At 31.1% G+C, this 20178-nt stretch overlaps 1 protein-coding gene across 1 annotated transcript; it reads left to right on the top strand.

Annotated features, from left to right (window-relative positions):
* Window positions 1-1548: 1548 nt before the first annotated feature.
* Window positions 1549-10725, top strand: Jhbp2 (Juvenile hormone binding protein 2). Its single transcript, XM_003699547.3, has 4 exons — window positions 1549-1811; window positions 4490-4777; window positions 8820-8969; window positions 9304-10725. Exons 1-4 carry the CDS (start codon window positions 1637-1639, stop codon window positions 9453-9455), a joined length of 765 nt encoding a protein of 254 aa, XP_003699595.1. The 5' UTR covers window positions 1549-1636; the 3' UTR covers window positions 9456-10725.
* The last annotated feature ends 9453 nt before the right edge of the window (window positions 10726-20178 follow it).

Raw genomic sequence — 20178 nt, 5'->3', positions numbered from 1 at the left:
GCATTCTTATAGTGCATTCATGAACATCCTCAGAACGATTCCCATTAAACCTTATCGATAATTTCCTTTTGTACGAAGCTAAATAAAAGAACGATATTAAAGATAACGGATTTCAAATTGCAATAACACTGCTGGAAATCGTTATCATGCTATGTGTTATTAATTCTGCAACCGTGTGAATGAAAGTATTACGGTTCGATTATCGTCATAACGATCGATCATGACCGATTCCGAGCGTGATCGTGTGTTACGGTGCTTATTAACGGTGCTTAACATTCTTTTCTAAGCGCGTTCGAACTGTGACGTTTGTGCGTTGTGTACGCTTACTTTTTACGTACGATGTAGCAGGTATATCTAGGAACGTTCATGGTGGAAAAAGAAATTAATGAGGAGGAATGAGATAGAATGTTGAGAGTCGATTTTTGATTGGAATGGTTTTTAATTTAGGGAGCTTTGAAGGTTAATTTTTGGGAGGGTGGAATTTTTTGAGGTGGAAGATTTAGAATTTGGAGATTTGGGAATTTGAGGTTTTAAGAATTTGGAGATTTTGGAGTTTTGGGGTTTTGAGAATTTGGAGATTTAGGAATTTGGGGAATTAGGAATTTGGGGATTTGAGAATTTGGAGATTTGGGAACTTGGGGTTTTAAGAATTTGGCAATTTAAGAGTTTTGGAGTTTTTAGAATTGGAGGATTTAGAAATTTAAGGGTGTATAAATTTGAAAACTTAGGAATTTGGAGATTTTGGAGTTTTGGGGGTTTGAGAATTTTGGAATATGAAAATTCACGAATTTCTCGATTCAATAATTTAAGAATGCCAGTTACCGAACGATAACTCAGTCGATAAAACAGTGTCATCGCCGGTGATTTCAATGCCTTCGAATTCGACTGTGCAATGAACTCCGGTGACTTTAATGCTTGCGCTGCAAAACAAAATAGCAATTATTGATGCTGATGGTCAGAAACTAGTATTTGATCAATACTCTTCCCAAATTTTCAAATTCACTAATTTATAAATCTTTAAATACCTAAACCTTCATATCCCCTGCCTCTGCAATCATCTTAATCCTCAAATCCCCAAACTTACACAAGACACTAAAGAGTACTTACAATGTTGACGTTTGTACAAGGTTTCAGAGTCCACAGAATACAAGAAATCAAAGAGTACGGATGTTAACCTCTGTCCAAAGTTCCAAAGAATCCACAGAATCCAAAATACTAAAAAGCACATATATTGACATCTACACAAAGTTCCAGAAAAAAATTTAGAAATCAAAGAAATCCAAAAAATTCTCCAAGACTTCTCTCAAAATCCAAACCCATCATCCCTCCCCAAAAGCACCGTACATTCGCAACGTAAAAAAGCAAAGAATCCGCAAAGATATAATAACGCAAATGATATAATACAGTTTGAAAAAGCAATACAGCGTGGAAGAAAGTCCTTGGGTAGGGATAGCGAAGAATCTCCCGTAGCTGGATTCTATCCTGTCCTCGAACAGTGGCAGCCTCGAAGGCATAGCGGGGGGCAATGTCAAGGTGCTATAAGGCCTGGCTCATCCCTGTTCTTCGGTCATTCCACGCGGAGAAATTCGTTCGAGTTGCTCGGTTAAAACGTTTAATTTTAAAATAGGAACACAAGATGATGAGGAAATTCGGGTTGTTGTTGTGCGTGTGTTCGTTGTTGCTGATAGATGTACGGGCCATGGGCAGGTACAGGGGATTGGAGTTTTTGGAACCGTGCTCCAGGAGGGACCACGATGTGGAGAGCTGTTTGGCGAGGTCGGTCAATGTCCTCACTGAACACTTCCGTCATGGTGAGAGCATTCGAATGTTTCTTTTTTAGTTTTTTGGGATTTGTTGCATTTTGGGGTTTGGGTAGTTTGGGATTTTGGGATTTTGGTGTATTTTGGGGTTTTGGGGTTTTGGGATTTTGGGGTTTTGGGATTTTGGGACTTGGTATTTTGGGATTTTGGGATTTGTTGCATTTTGGGGTTTGGGTAGTTTGGGATTTTGGGATTTTGGTGTATTTTGGGGTTTTGGGGTTTTAGGGTTTTGGGATTTTGGGACTTGGTATTTTGAGATTTTGGGATTTTGGGATTGTGGGATTTTGGGGTTTTGGGATTTTGGGGTTTTGAGATTTTGGGATTTGGTATTTTAATGTTTTGGGATTTGGGATTTTGGGATTTTGGGATTTTGGTACTTCAATGGTTTTTTGGTTCCAAATTATTCTTGACTTATATTTGGAATTTTAGATGTAGAAAATGAGGGATTCGGAATTTAAGGATTTGGTGATTTGAAAATTTTGCAATTCGGGAATTTGAAAAATTAGAAATTTCGGAATTTGGAAATTTTGGAATTTGAAAATTTAGAAATTTGGAAATTTGAGAATACAGTCATTTGAGAATTTGGGAACTTGCTAACTTAGTAAATTCTCAAATTTACTACTGTCGAAATTTAGTAATTTAGAAATTTGGGAATGTACTTCTTTATAAGACTTACATGTTAAGCCTTGTGTTCCTTATAACATTAACTAATACTACACTTGAATCTCTCTTAACTTCAAAATTTTTTCCAAATAATATTTCTTCCACACACACGACATAAATCATGTGTATGTACACATACACTTATAATGTACGTACAAATCCTGTATTTCCCAAAAGTAGAATTCGAGCGCGAAGAAAAATACGGAAGTCGAAAGTCACGAATATAACACACGTGGTTGAAAAGCAGTAAACAGAAGAAAAAAAAAAGAAGAAGAAAACTTGGCGGTAAAGAAGCAGGTTATAACGGTGTATTCGAATGGTCACCCAGTGTCCTACATTCTTCGCGCTCTACAAGACAAACATCATGGAAATAGGTTTGATGTTCCGACGTAGATTGAATAAAACATGTTATCGTTTGAATCTCGTGGAAATAAAATATAGCTATTCGATCATAATTATTTTGGTGAACACTTTTTTGATTACTTTCGATTATTCTTGTGGATATGTCATACATATGTGATGCATGGTTTTGAGTTAAGAGTTATGTCGCATTCCTTTCACCGAAAGAGAGTTTATGGTTTTATTTAGCATAATTATCGGGGTTTGATAAATTAATTTTATCTGAGTACTTGAGGACTTTCTATACGGGTGTTTGAATACAATTGAAACGTTATGGCAGTGACGTGAGGAGAATTATTTGTGTGAGGCGCTGAGGGTACCTTGGTATGGATTACTATATATGGTGCGGTATTTTGGGGAGAGTTGTAGGAGAGTTGTGGGTTTTGGGAGTTTTTGGAAGGAAGGATTTGGTAGTTTGGGGATTTGGAAGATTTAGAAGTTAGGATATGTGGAAATTTGGGTGTTTACAAGGTTTGGAAGGAGGAAATTTGGAAATGTGCAAGTTTGGGAATGTAGGAATTGGGGATTGGGAATTTGGGGATTTGGGAATTGGGAATTTGGTAATTGGGGGCTTGGGAGTTGGAGTTTTGAGAATTTGGGAATTTAGGTGATGGGAATTTAGGTGATGGGAATTTAGATGATGGGAATTTAGGTGATGGAAATTAAGGTGATGGGAATTTTGGGTGATGGGAATTTAGGTGATGGGAATTTTGGGTGATGGGAATTTAGGTGATAGGAACTTAGGTGATGGGAATTTAGGAATTAGGAATTTAGGAATTGGGAATTTAACTGATGGGAATTTTGAATGATGGGAATTTTGGGTGATGGAAATTTTGAATGATGGGAATTTTGGGTGATGGGAATTTTGGGTGATGGGAATTTAGGTGATGGGAATTTAGGTGATAGGAACTTAGGTGATGGGAATTTAGGAATTGGGAATTTAAGTGATGGGAATTTTGAATGATGGGAATTTTGGGTGATGGAAATTTTGAATGATGGGAATTTTGGGTGATGGGAATTTTGGGTGATGGGAATTTAGGTGATGGGAATTTAGGTGATAGGAACTTAGGTGATGGGAATTTAGGAATTGGGAATTTAGGAATTGGGAATTTAAGTGATGGGAATTTTGAATGATGGGAATTTTGGGTGATGGAAATTTTGAATGATGGGAATTTTGGGTGATGGGAATTTAGGTGATGGGAATTTAGGAAACGGGGATTTATTAATATGGAAATTTGGGGATTTAGAATTCCACGAAAATTTGCTAAATTTGAAAATTTAGAACCTTGAAGTCTCCAAAATTATCAAGTACAAAAATTTCAAAACTTGCCAACTTGCACCTCTACAAATTGATCCCCAAAAATTGTACCTAATAATTAAAAAATCTCCCCCCCTCAATAATTTCCAAATATCCAAACTTGCAACTACAATAATCCTCATCAGAAACCTACCTACCCAACCGTCCACTTAAATCAATTAAGAATCAATAAGAACAAAGTAACCGCAAAATCATGTTCATTGAACTGCAACAAGAAATTGCAGCGACCTTACAGCAGAAATAAAAGAAAGAGAATGTCTTATTTAGCCTTATGTCTCATTTCTTGCAGGTTTACCTCAATTGGGCTACCCTGAAGTGGAGCCAATCATCCTTGACGAGCTCCACATCTCCGTCGGCGGTGGACCCGAAGGATACAGAGCACAATTCAAAAATATAACCGCGAAAGGAGTATCCACGTTACGGGTGACTGGTTTGAGGACCAGGATATCGGACGATGAAGTGCAATTACAATTAGCTTTGAGTATTCCGAAGATCAGAGCTGCTGCGAAGTATAGGTCCAGTGGGACTTTGCTTTTGGTGAAGGCTAGTGGCGCTGGGGATTATTGGGGAGAATATGGTGAGAATCTGTAGATCTTTCAGTTTTTCAATTTTTCAAGTTATCGAGTTTTCAAGTTTTCAAGGTTTCAAGGTTTCAATTTTCCAATTATACAATTTTTCAATTTTGGAAGTTTTGAAGTTTTCAAGGTTTTAAGGTCTCTAATTTTCAAGTTTTCAATTTTTCAATTCTTCAAGTGTTTAAGTTTTCGAATTTTCAAGTTTTCAAGGTTTCAAGGTTTCTAGTTTTCAAGATTTCAATTTTTTAAGTTTTCAGATTTTCAATTTTTGAAGCATTCAAGTTTTCAAGTTTTCAGATTTTCAATTTTTGAAGCATTCAAGTTTTCAAGTTTTCAAGTTTTCAAGTTATCAAGTTATCAAGTTATCAAGTTATCAAGTTATCGAGTTTTCAAGTTTTCAAGGTTTCAAGGTTTCTAGTTTTCAAGATTTCAATTTTTTAAGTTTTTAAGTTTTTAAGTTTTTAAGTTTTCGAGTTATCAAGCTTCCAAAGTTTCAAGGTTTCAAGTTTTCAAGTTTTCAAGTAATCAAGTTATCGAGTTTTCAAGTTTTCAAGTTTTCAAGTTATCGAGTTTTCAAGTTTTCAAGTTTTCAAGTTTTCAGATTTTCAATTTTTGAAGCATTCAAGTTTTCAAGTTTTCAAGTTTTCAGATTTTCAATTTTTGAAGCATTCAAGTTTTCAAGTTTTCAAGTTTTCAGGTTTTCAATTTTTCAAGCATTCAAGTTTTCAATCTTTCAATTCTTCAATTCTTCAATTCTTCAATTCTTCAATTCTTCAATTCTTCAATTCTTCAATTCTTCAATTCTTCAATTCTTCAATTCTTCAATTCTTCAGTTCTTCAATTCTTCAATTCTTCAATTCTTCAATTCTACAATTCTTCAATTCTTCAATTCTTCAGTTCTTCAATTCTTCAATTCTTCAGTTCTTCAATTCTTCAATTCTTCAATTCTTCAATTCTTCAATTCTTCAATTCTTCAATTCTTCAATTCTTCAATTGGCTAATTCGTCAAATTCCCAGTCAGTCAATTTTTAGATCATTCAATTCTTCAATTCTTCAATTGGTTAATTCGTCAAATTCCCAGTCAGTCAATCTTTAGATCATTCAACTGATCAATCGTTCAATTCATAAAATTGTAACATAAATTAAGATTAATTGCATCTAAACGACTCTAGAACATAATTTGCATAAATTGCTTATGACATACTTAGCACAACCAGAATAAATTACCTATACATACATTATCCTATAACATAAATTACATAAAGTTGTATCATAAACTAATTATAAATATCATAAAAATAAAGTAATTGCATTAATTATATATGTAACATAAATTACCTAAACTCCACATATACTAAAAATACACTAAAATTCTACCAATTGTTCCCAAAGTTTATAAAATTATCTTTGAAACACAATGTGCCTAGCAAACACAGAAATGCAGCTGCAACGAACAGGTTGCATTCTGCAAGGCGAATGCATTTGAGGTCAATGGTACCATTCACATGTAAATACCTACTTCTGTGTTTCTTACAAGCGTGCGATCTGAACTGGATCACAAAGATGAACCTTGAAATTACATTCTCTTCCAGGCGACAAAAATTGGAACTTTTTAAGATCTGAAAAGAATATCAGTTTCTTCGTCGTTTGACAAGGTTCGAAAAGTCAACTGAAAACAAATTTGCATTGCGTCGGCGGTGAAAGTCAACTTTTACTTCAAGCCATTTCACCGAACTCTATTACAACCTTCGACTATCTTTCAAATTATAATTGCCCGTTAACAGTCAAGGAACGCGGTCTTTGTGACGCCTTTCGAATCCTATTAATTCGTACTTCTCCCCACTAGTAACCTAGTTCCATTCGAGAACAACTAGTTCATTGTCTGTTAGAAGCTTGGATATGTGGAGTGAAGATAGCTTCATAGTTTTTGCAATTGGTTATATGTGGGTTGACATTTTTAATTTGTAGGTTTGATTGAGATATGAAATTGGAAAGTTGTGAAATTTTTATGATTTGGAAGGTGCAACACATATGTAATTTTTATATAGGGTTAATTATGACGTATATGCAATTTATACATATGTGAAATTATAACATATATGTAATTTATGCATAGGTTGAATTATAACACATATGTAATTTATATACACGTTGAATTATAACACATATGCAATTTACACATATGTGAAATTATAATACATATGCAATTTATACACACGTTAAATTATAACACATATGCAATTTATGCACACGTTAAATTATAACACATATGCAATTTATACACACGTTGAATTATAACACATATGCAATTTACACATATGTGAAATTATAATACATATGCAATTTATACACACGTTAAATTATAACACATATGCAATTTATGCACACGTTAAATTATAACACATATGCAATTTATACACATGTTGAATTATAACACATATGCAATTTACACATATGTGAAATTGTAACACATATGCAATTTATACACACGTCCAATTATAACACATATGCAATCTATACATATGTGAAATTATAAAACATATGAAATTTATATAATACACGAAATTATAACACATATGTAATTTATACATACGTCCACTTATAACACATATGTAATTTATACACACGTCAAATCATAACACACATTCAATTTATACATACACAAAATTATGACACACAAGCAATTAGTACAATTTACGTCCCACACACATGTAATTTATACAGTTTCCATTACAGCGTAACATATACACAATTTATGCAATCTGCGTTAAAGTGTTACATGTCTGTAATTAATACGATTTACATTCATGTGCAATACATATGCAATTTATGCAATTTACGTCAAAGTATAACATACATATATGCAACTGACCCTATTTACATTATAGAATAACACATACGTAATTTATGCAGTTTACATACAAGTATACCATATATGTAATTATTGTGATCTGCATTAAACCATAATACGTATGCAATGTTTGTAACTCACGTTAATGTGTAATACATACGCAATTAAATATGGAATTTACGTCAAAGTAGCACACATATGCAATTTATGTGATTTGCTGCATTTTTGCAATTTTTATTTATTTTTTTCTTTGTGAAATTTTAAATGATAAAAGTATGGAGGAGGATATTTTGTTATGGAAAATAGGTTAGGTTAATTTAAGGTACTCTTTAAGGTTAGGTAAAGGCAGGGTTAGGTTGGGTGAAGATAAGGCTAGGTTAGGTAAAGGCAAGGTTAGGTTATGTGAAGGTGAGGTTAGGTTAAGTGAAGACACCCCTTAAATTTTTAAGTGAACTTTATTCTTTTTTAAATGGATTATTTATTGATATATTAAGGTGTTATATTTTTTAAAATATTAAATATAAAACATGTTAAATATAATGAATATTAAATATTTTATATATTGTGCATCAAAAATATTAGACCTCTTATTTTATTACATACTATATATCTTTTTTATGTGAAATTTAAAACATTGAGTACAAAAAGTGCAAAATATTTTTAATATTTTTTTAAACTTGACAAATTGAAAATATTTCAAGTGTTATATATTACATACATTAAATTTGTAGAACAAAATGTTTTAAATTTGAAATCTCACATATATTACTTTGAACATGAAATGTCATGCATGTTAAATATTTTGAACATGAAATGTCATGCATGTTAAATATTTTGAACATAAAATGTCACGAATATTAAACATTTTGAACCTGAAATGTCACATATATTGAACCTACCGAATACAAAATGCCACAAATATAAAATGTCATGAATATTAAATATATCAAACATAAAATGTCAGCAACAGGTAATGTCACGAATATTAAATGTTAATAACAATACAAACTTTTAATTAATTACCCCAAAAATAATCTCTGCAATTTCAAAAATACTTGCAAATATTTAAATCAGTATTTCTAAAAAATCACTTTCAATTTTTTTAATCACACATGAATGCTCACACGAGTATATCATTAACATAAAGGTCGCATAAGTATATCAATAAAAATGTAATCTCTTTTTGCTCACAGAGGGTGTTAAGGCCAAGGTGTTCATCAGGGCAAGACCATTCTCCTACCAAGGTCGCTATTATTTAAGGTTGCAACAACTGAAAATGGACTTCAGCGTGCAGAATATTAAAATGGGCGTTGAGAACATTCGCGACAGTAACGCCATAATTCGTAAGTAATTTTGTTATCTCACATCTGACAGCGACACACCAAAAAAAATCAAGTTATCGCAAAATAAATTTTCTAAAACATTCTCAAAGTCACCTGCAAGTTCATAATTTATGCGAAGAATATTTATATTCCATACAAGCAATTTTCGAGGCAAAAAAATCTGGCGTCAAAATATAAATTTCGAGTTAAATCATTTTTTTTCTCAAGAATTAAAAAGTTACTGAAATATTCATGCAAAGTGTAGCATTTGAAACAACGTCTCCTTTGAGAATAATTTGAAAGTGTAATTAGACGATTAAGTTTAATGATATTTTTTCTTGTGAAATAATTTCAGTCGCCGCGTTGAACCTGTTCATTAACACAAACAGCCAGGAGTTGTTGAAAGAGATGAAACCGGATCTGAGGAGGAAATTAGTCCAAGTAATGTCGACCTTTGTTGAAAAGATCTTTGCTCAAGTACCATACGATGCGTGGCTCACCGATTAAAACGAACAAAATGGCGTCTCGCGTGTCGAAGTCATTCAACTTTTGCCTTGAATTCAAGGATCGAAATTCTTATTTCCGTGAAACGGAATTATTCGAATAATCACTTAACGGAGAGAAACGAATGTTCAATCGCTGAGAAAATTCAATTAAATTAAATTATCATTTTTTAAATGGACAGTTCTTTAGTGCTTGAAGTAAAATTGTTTGGTTAAATGTGTGAATGCTTGTTTTAAAATATTGTAATGTTTAATTAATATAGTAAGTAAATTAAAGAGGTATCTAATAAGGATAGTGTAGAAAAATTTTACCTTGTATGTGTAATGATATAAAATTGTAACATGCAATTAATTCAGGAATTACGTTAAAAAGAAATGATGTTAAGAAAACTTGAAATTATTTGAGAATTAATTTTTGAAGTAGAGTGTGAAATTATTGTATCATTGAAGAATTAATAACTTGTTATCTGTGTGTATATTAATTATTATAAAAAATTGTGACATTAAATTAATACAGAAATTGAGTTAAAAATTTGTAACATTTAAAAAATCTTGAAGAATTAATTTTTTAATTAGTATATGAAGTTATTATATCACAGAAAAAATTAATAATTTTATACAACCTTGTGTGGTGTGCAAATTATTTATTATAAAATATTGTAAAATTGTACTAAAGAAATGCATCATAATTTTGTTAATAATCGATATTTGAATTACAGTAAATTAGTATGTTAATTACGGTAGAATTAATAATAACTTGATACAGTTTTGTTGAACGAGTGAAACTTGTTTATTACAAAGTATTGTAATTTACAATACAATAATTTTTCTAAGTATGTATTATTATTGTTAAAATATTAACTGTATTTCTTTCAAATATTATGTATGTAAAATCTTAAGAATTACTAGTTGAATGTATGCCTTAAATTATTGCACGTATATTATTAAATTAAATTATTTAATGTTTTTAAAAGTAACAATAATTGTATTAGTGTGACTAATTGAAGAATGAAAATGGAGGAAGTCATAATTGTGAATAGTTTAGTTTTTAAAGATATCGTGTTCTGAATGATTACAACTTTCTTTATTTCCAATTTTCAATTTATAATTGTTAAACATATGAATGTATGATTATATTAAATGATATTTAGGTTAGATGATTTGGTGTTTAAATATTGATTTTATTGTTAGATGATAAGTTTTGTATAAACATTTTGTATAAACAGGAAGCTTTTAAATTTATATATTTGCAAATATATTGTGTAATTTTCAAATTGTTATGTTACGAGTTTTATACATTTTCAAATTTCCACATATATACGTTCACACATGCATACATGTACACATTCACATATCCACACATTCAGATATCTACATATCTACATATTTATACATCCACATATTCACATATCCAAATATCCACATATCCACATATCCCCATAACCACACACCCCTAAATCCACACATCCCCACATCCACATATCCCCAAATCCACCATCCCCACATCCACATATCCCCACAACCATACACCCCTAAATCCACATATCCCCAACTCCACATGTGTCCAAATCCACGTATCCCCAATTCCACATGTGTCTAAATCCACACATCCCCAAATCCACATATCCCCAAATCCACACATCCCCAACTCCACACGTGTCCAAATCCACATATCCCTAAATCCACATATCCTCAAAACCACATATCCCCAACTCCACATATCCCCAAATCCACATATCCCCAAATCCACATATCCTCAAATCCACATATCCCCAACTCCACATATCCCCAAATCCACATATCCCCAACTCCACATGTGTCTAAATCCACACATCCCCAAATCCACATATCCCCAACTCCACACGTGTCCAAATCTACATATCCCCAAATCCATATATCCTCAAATCCACATATCCCCAACTCCACATATCCCCAACTCCACATGTGTCCAAATCCGCATATCCCCAACTCCACATATCCTCAACTCCACATGTGTCCAAATCCATATATCCCCAACTCCACATGTGTCTAAATCCACATATCCCCAAATCCCTAAATCCCCAAAAACTCCAAACCCACAAATCCTTAAATCTTAAAATTCTAAATCCCCAAAAGCTCCCAATCTTTAAATCCCCAAATCCCCAAAATCTCCCAACCTTCAAGTCCTCAAATCCTCAAAATCCCCAAAATCCCCAAAATCCTTAAAATCCTCGAAATCTTCCAATCTTCATATCCCAAAGTCCCCAAAATCTCCCAATCTTCATATCCCCCAAATCTCTCAATCTTCAAGTCCCCAAATCCCCAACTCCCCTAATCCCCAAAATTCCACACACAAAATTCTCCAACATCCACATTCCCAAATTAAGAAATAGCATTCGGCCATCAAGATTTATCTCCTCCTGAATATTAATAAAACAACTATGTCTTCTTCTCGCACAAAAACTATATTAACGTTGAAACTATTTTGACGTGCAGCGAATGATCAATTGCCTATTAAAACAGATAGCATGATCTATTGATTCAACGGTAATTCCTAATTCTAATCCTTAGCGAGAACCGTGACTAGGAAATTACATTAACCAGGAAAAATCTTTAAAAAGAAGCGACATGAAGAATAATTAATTTCCAGTGACATGCAAGATCATTTCAACTGTCGACTAATATTGACATAATCAACCATCTTGCAGTTGTATAATTCGCCAAAATGATCGGTCACATAATCTAATTGTTATTGCATAATGATTACAAGAGAGTAATTTTTGAATCTCATTAATTGATTATCTTGAGTGAATTGCACTTTTCAAATTCATAATTCAATTTTTCAATCATGTACTTTAAAAAATATTCTTTTTCTGTTTTTATTGTTTTTTTTTTGTTGTATAATTTTATTGTGGGAGTGTGGAAAATTTTATTAAAATTTTATTTATTTGGAAGGCAAGTTTATTTCTTTTTAAGGGGATGTTTTGTAATTTTTAATTTTCTTAACAATTTTAAAGAATTTCATAGTATATTTATAATTATTAAATCTTTATAACAAACTTGAAATAAAATTTTTAAGTATAGCAGAAATATTATTGTTTTTTCATTTGATTCATTGCTTCATTAATTTTGTAAGAACTACTCTTAAAATTCAAATATTAACTTCAACTATCGAATTTTATTTTTTTATAAATTGCATTAAATATGCAGTTTTTAACTATAGCAGAAATATTATTAATTTTTTAATTTATGTTGCTGTATTAATTTCAGAAAAACCTCCCCTAAAATTGTACCGTAAAAGATTTCTACTACTACACTCATTCAATTTGATTTTTATAAAAACATCTTCACAAACGCATTGCAATATTACGAACTATAACAAATTTTATCTGCAACACTTATTTTCAGCTACATCCACGTGCTCGAACAACTTCACAAGCAGAAAATAAGCAGTGGTTTCCGGTTATTAATCGTGCAAGAGTTCCTCATTAATTCCCACAATTAATTAGGTCTACATTAATTTGAAAATTCATTCATATATCATGTCGTGTTTTCATACCGAGTTTCATGAATAGTAAATTAAACTTGCGTGATCAAAACTTGTTATTTTCAGAATCCAACGATCAAGATACGCTTCAGTCTTTAATGGCTGCACTCAGTCAAATGTCGCCATGGACCATGCATTAATTTTTGCAGAATTAATTTAAAGAAACTTCATGTGAATTCACGAAATAATTTAACACGTGTGAACGTATACATAAAATGAAGCCCACAACAACATATTTAATATACGTCTGTGTGATACTTATTAAAGCAATCATCACCTAACCTAACTTATCCTAACCTAACCAATAGCTCTTGATAGCATCATATGTGACGGCCATTAAAGCGTTAAACAAGACAGAATATACAGATCTTATCTTTCGTTAGATACATTTACAAGAACCGACAAAATTATCGATAAAACACCGGTTTTTTTTCCTCAACGAAGTATTACTTCATTTTGTTGTAAACCGTTCGAAGTACTCGAGTGTAAACATGATTCGATAAAAACTTATTCAATAATTCATGATTCAAAATACATGGTTCAGAACACTGGTATTCCTTGAATTTATTTTTCTCTTACTGTTCAATTTCAACTGTTTTTATATTCATAAATGCCATAGTTCCTGTTCGTGTCATTAAAATCTGACGCGGTTCTCTCGTTTCTGGGTTTTACGTTACAAAATTATTTATCCTGATCCGAGGAAATCTGGAGAAATCCGGTGATTTAACTTGACACATTTTTTTTCTTCCACTTTTGTAATGTCGGTCAAAAAATTAATCTGCGTAGACTGTACGTGGAAAAAAATTTATTCTTGTGCATTCTTGATGTAAGATATTTTTAGTATGCATATGTTTTATGTAACAATTTTAAGCTTCTAATAATTCAATATGATATAACAAATTTAATAATTCAATATAATATTACAAATTTAATAATTCAATAATAATATTACAAATTTAATAAGTATCATTTGTAAGAGTATCATTTAATAAGTATGATTAACAATTATAACAAATTAAATTTATATAATATTATACATATGTATGTGTCTATTATTGCATTATACGATGTGCCTCACAATTGGTACGTCCCTCAGTTGGGGAGTAGACATGATTCTGAATAAGATTTCCCTTTGCAAAAATGGGGTGTGAAGCTTCGTTTTTGAATTATGCACGCGCGGTAAGTGCAAAGTATAGTATATTCAACGCTTGGTGAGTGCAATGCGTAAGAAATCAATGCGTGGTGAATGTAACGCGTGGTAAATACAAGGCGTGGCAAGTACTATGCGTGGTAGGTGCAGCACGTGGTAAGCAACGCGTGATAAATTCAATGCGTGGTAAATACAACGCGTGGTAAATATAATGCGTGGTCGATACAACGCGTGGTAGGTGCAGCACGTGGTAAGCAACGTGTGGTAAATTCAATGCGTGGTAAATACAACGCGTGGTAAATACAATGCGTGGTAAAGAACGCGTGGTAAATACAATGCGTGGTAAATACAACGCGTAGTAAATATAACGCTTGGTAGGTGCAGCACGTGGTAAGCAACGCGTGGTAAGTGCAGCGCGTGGTAAATACAACGTGTGGTAAGTGCAGTACGTGGTAAAGAACGCGTGGTAAATACAGTGCGTGGTAAATACAACGCGTGGTAAGTACTACGCGCTCAGCCGCTAGCTCGTAGCTGTCGCTCCCGCGTCTGCGCATGCGTAATCCTCGCGCTCTGATTGGTCCGTGTTTTTCCTTAATAATTCAAAAACGAAGCTTCATACCCCATTTTTGTAAAGGGAAATCTTATTCAGAATCATGTCAGCTACCTCCCATTTATTATGCTATTTATTGTATTATAATTTATACTATATTTCATTATTGTAGCTCATGTTATTGTAACTATTAGCAGCTGAATTACTAATAACTAAAAATAATGTTAGTTATCTAACCTTGATTTTCTTTGAACAAAAATATTTGTAACAAAAGCCAATTTTACCCAGAAAATGTCGAGGAGGACGTGGAATTTGCGAAACTCTGACGTGGTGCATTCGAAGAAGCAATCGCGTAGTCAAGCAGGAAGCATCATCTTTCATATGATATTCTAACAACGTAACATCTCTTTTAACTTCATGTTTCCAAGAAGACGACGCAGGTACGAAAAACCAGTCAACGTTTCGATGACGTGGTTGAAGGACAGGGTCAAGGCACCATTTATGTTTTTTTTCTAACATGCATGATTTTTCCTTTGAATTATATTAAGTATAATTATAGACGCAATAATTATTATCGACTATAAGAGAGGGGAAATAAGAAATTTTATATTTCTCAATTTAGAACTTTTTGATATTTTTAAATAAAATTTTGTTTGATGGAAATTTGAAGGTTTATAGTTTTAATATTTACAGAAATATAGAGAGTCTAGTAAGTAATTGTAATTTTAGTATAAATTATATAGGTTCATGTTCTTTTTTGCTTTTACTTTTAAGGAAGTTTAAAATATTTTATTGTGTATGGATCGTTTGATGGTAAATATTGCACAAACTTGAAATTTACAATTTAAATTTCTGTAGAATTAAGTACATATATACTTTGATTTAAAGGTACCATTTTTTAGGTACGTCGACATGAGTACGGTCAATGAACGCAGAACGTGTCGAGGATCACGTATTCAAAGTACTCAACATTCCTGTTATGTCTTGTTTGTATCTACATATAGCGATGAAAAACAAAAGTGTCCTCTTTAATTTATTAATATATGAATTCTTGTAATATTTGGAGTATTACAAGCAGTTATTTCTAGATCATAAAATCTACAAATTTACATATTTTCAAATTTATAAAGCTCTGAATTCTCAAGTTTCCAAATTTTTAAATCTCCACATCCCTAAACCTCCTAATTCTCAAATCTTCAAACCTCCAAATTCTCAATTTTAATTCTCAATCTTAAATTCCCAACTTCTCAAATGCCAAAATCCTTTAATTCCTAAATTCTGAATTCCTCAATTCCTCAAATTTCCAAATTCCCGAAACTCCAAATCCTCAAGTCTCCAAATTCTTTAATTTCCAATTCCCTAAACCCCTAAATTCTCAAATTCCCATAATCTTAAATTCCCAATTTCTCAAATGCCAAAATCCGTAAATCCCCAAATTCTGAATTCCCTGATTTCTCAAATTTCCAAATTTCTAAAACTCCAAATATTCAAGTCTCCAAATTCTTTAATTTCCAATTCCCTAAACCCCTAAATTCTCAAATTCCCATAATCTTAAATTCCCAATTTCTCAAATGCCAAAATCCGTAAATCCCCAAATTCTGAATTCCCTGATTTCTCAAATTTCCAAATTTCTAAAACTCCAAATATTCAAGTCTCCAAATTCCTTAATTTCCAAATCCCTAAATTCCCAAGTTCTCAAATTCCCATAATCTTAAATTCACAACTTCTTAAATGCCAAAATCCCTAAATCCCCAAATTCTGAATTCCCTAATTTTTCAAATTTCCAAATTTCCAAAACTCCAAATCCTCAAGTCTCCAATTCCTAAATTTCCAAATCCCTAAACCCCTAAATTCTCAAATTCCCATAATCTTAAATTCCCAACTTCTCAAATGCCAAAATCCCTCAATCCCTAAATTCTGAATTCCCCAATTCCTCAAATTTCCAAAACTCCAAAATTCCAAATCCTCAAGTTTCCAAATTCCTAAATCTCCAAATCCCTAAACCCCTAAATTCTCAAATTCCCATAATCTTAAATTCACAACTTCTCAAATGCCAAAATCCCTAAATTCCCAAATTCCGAATTCCCCAATTTCTCAAATTTTCAAATTTCCAAATTTCCAAAACTCCAAATCCTCAAGTCTCCAAATTCCTTAATTTCCAAATCCCTAAATCCCCAAATTCTCAAATACCCATAATCTTAAATTCCCAACTTCTCAAATGCCAAAATCCCTAAATCCCCAAATTCTGAATTCCCTAATTTCTCAAATTTCTCAAATTTCCAAATTTCCAAATTTCCAAAACTCCAAATCATCAAATCTCCAAATTCCTAAATTTCCAAATCCCTAAATCCCCAAATTCTGAATTTCCTAATTTCTCAAATTTCCAAATTTCCAAAACTCCAAATCTTCAAGTCTCCAAATTCCTAAATTTCCAAATCCCTAAATCCCTAAATCCCCAAATTCTCAAATTCCCATAATCTTAAATTCCCAACTTCTCAAATTCTCAAATCCCTAAATCTCCAAATTCTTAATTCCCCAATTTCTCAAATTTCAAAATCTAAACACTACTTACACATCAAACTTGACAACTCCCTTCTCCCAAAGTCATCTAAAAATTAAATTTGTTTTCCAAACTTGTCATCTAAAAATTAAAAAACTGAAACAACACCGTTCTCCCCTCTGTCTTCATTTTCCCCACAAAAACTTATCGTGGCCTTAATATTATACCAACGTACGTACTTATGCCTCAATGACGTCACAAAAACAAGATAGTTGAACTTAAAAATCAGCATCTCGTACTTTTAACACAAGAAAACACCATAAAACGTTTAATCGCCAGGAAACGCGTCACCATCGCGTGTTCAAGGTTCAAGATCAACGTTCAAGTCCCTTTTACACTAAATCTCGTGAAACGGCAATTAAAGCAGTTCGCAGACCTTCGAGTTATTCTCAATGTACGCGATGGTCGTGTATCTCGTGATACGTGATCAACATTCGTAATTTACTCTTCGTTATTCATTAACACGTTGATGACAGACAGCTTTTGTTATTAATTCATTTTTATGGCCAATTGTATTATGTACTTTACTTATACCGTAACATAATTATATATTTTTTTAAATTTTCGAATGATTTTTAGTATTTTTTGTGGTTTATTTTTGTGAATGGAGTTGTTTTAATAATTTAGAATTTTTTGATTTTTTTGATTTTTTTGATTTTTTTGATTTTTTAGATTTTTTAGATATTTGGAATTCATTTTTTCGACTTTTTAAATTTTTGGAATTCACTTTTTAGATTTTTTAGATTTTTTAGACGTTTTAGATTTTTTAGATTTGTAAGATTTCTAGGATCAGATTTTGAGATATTTTAGGATTTTTTTAGGTTTACTTAGATTTTTTAAATTTCTGGAATAAAGTTTTTGGATTTTTCAGATTTTTGGAATTAATTTTTTAGATTTTTTACATTTCTGGAATTAGTTTTTTAGATTTTTTTAGATTCTTTAGACGTTTTAGATTTTTTTAGATTTGTAAGATTTCTAGGATCAGATTTTGAGATATTTTAGGATTTTTTTAGGTTTACTTAGATTTTTTAAATTTCTGGAATAAAGTTTTTGGATTTTTCAGATTTTTTGAATTCATTTTTTAGATTTTTTACATTTCTGGAATTAGTTTTTTAGATTTTTTTAGATTCTTTAGACGTTTTAGATTTTTTTAGATTTGTAAGATTTCTAGGATCAGATTTTGAGATATTTTAGGATTTTTTTAGGTTTACTTAGATTTTTTAAATTTCTGGAATAAAGTTTTTGGATTTTTCAGATTTTTTGAATTCATTTTTTAGATTTTTTACATTTCTGGAATTAGTTTTTTAGATTTTTTTAGGTTCTTCAGACGTTTTCGATTTTTTTATATTTCTTAGATTTTCAGGATCAGATTTTGAGATATTTTAGGATTTTTTTTTGGTTTACTTAGATTTTTTAAATTTTGAAATTAATTTTGTAGATTTGTCACATTTTTGGAATTCATTTTTTAGATTTTTCACATTTTTGAAATTAGTTTTTCAGATTTTTTTAGATTCTTTAGACGTTTTCGATTTTTTTATATTTCTTAGATTTTCAGGATCAGATTTGTAGATATTTTAAGATTTTTTTTTAGTTTACTTAGATTTTTGGAATTAAATTTTTACGTTTATTTAGCTTTTTTAGATTTTTGGAATCAAATTTATATATTTTTCATATTTATTCACTTTTTTTTAGTTTTTCAGATTTTTTAGATTTCATAGATCTTCAGAACCACATTTTTACTTGTCACTTCAATTAAAATTATAATTAAGCTACGTTACGATAAAAAATTTACAATCGTGAGTTGTCAGTTAAATGTCTTCACGAAGAAGAATGCAAGATACATGAATATTCAGAAAGATATGCGAGTATGCCTCAAATATGTAATATGCGAATTATAAATAATATATTCTCATGTTTTTAATAAAAATTTGCACGCTCCATACGCATTAGGAGGTTTGCTTTACATACTAATTAGTGGTTGAACAGAGAACTGCTCTTTCAGAATGACTAAACGATCTTCGAGGGCGTACGTACACGTGTCCTTTGCAAGAAAAGATCCTTAGTTTTTGTAAAATGTATCTAATCGTAATTTCTAGGTGAACGGAATAATAACTTCCGATAATTTGAATAACGATTATAGGATGTACATTGTACGCATAGAAAACGTGTACTTATGTCTTCATAAAATTATAATCGATATAAACATTATTATTCTTGCATATTGTTTTGAGTGTTGAGAGAATGACATAATGAGGTAATGGAATAATGAAATAGTGTAATAGTGAAGTAGTAGGATATTAAAATGATGGAATGACAAAACAGTGCAATAGTGAAGTAGTAAAATATTTAAGTAAGGATATAATGAAACAGTGTAATAGTGAAGTAGTAAAATATTAAAATAATGAAATAATGAAACAGTGCAATAATGAAGTAGTAACATATTAAAATAATGAAATAATGAAATAGTACAATAGTGAAATGGTAAAATATTAAAATAATGAAATAATGAAGCAGTGCAATAGTGAAATAATAAAATATTAAAATAATGAAATAATGAAATAGTACAATAGTGAAATGGTAAAATATTAAAATAATGAAATAATGAAGCAGTGCAATAGTGAAATAATAAAATATTAAAATAATGAAATAATGAAATAGTACAATAGTGAAATGATAAAATATTAAAATAATGAAATAATGAAATAGTACAATAGTGAAATGATAAAATATTAAAATAATGGAATGACGAAATAATGCAATAGTGAAATAGTAAAATATTAAAATAATGAAATAATGAAATAGTACAATAGTGAAATGATAAAATATTAAAATAATGGAATGACGAAATAATGCAATAGTGAAATAGTAAAATATTAAATTAATGGTGTAACTAAATGGTGCAATAGTGCAATAGTAAAATAGCAAAATAATAAAATAGTAA

The sequence above is a fragment of the Megachile rotundata genome, chromosome 14 (assembly GCF_050947335.1).
Source record: "Megachile rotundata isolate GNS110a chromosome 14, iyMegRotu1, whole genome shotgun sequence".
NCBI lineage: Eukaryota > Metazoa > Arthropoda > Insecta > Hymenoptera > Megachilidae > Megachile > Megachile rotundata.
The sequence above is the reverse complement of the archived record's forward strand: the minus strand, read 5'-3'. Positions and strand labels throughout refer to the sequence as shown.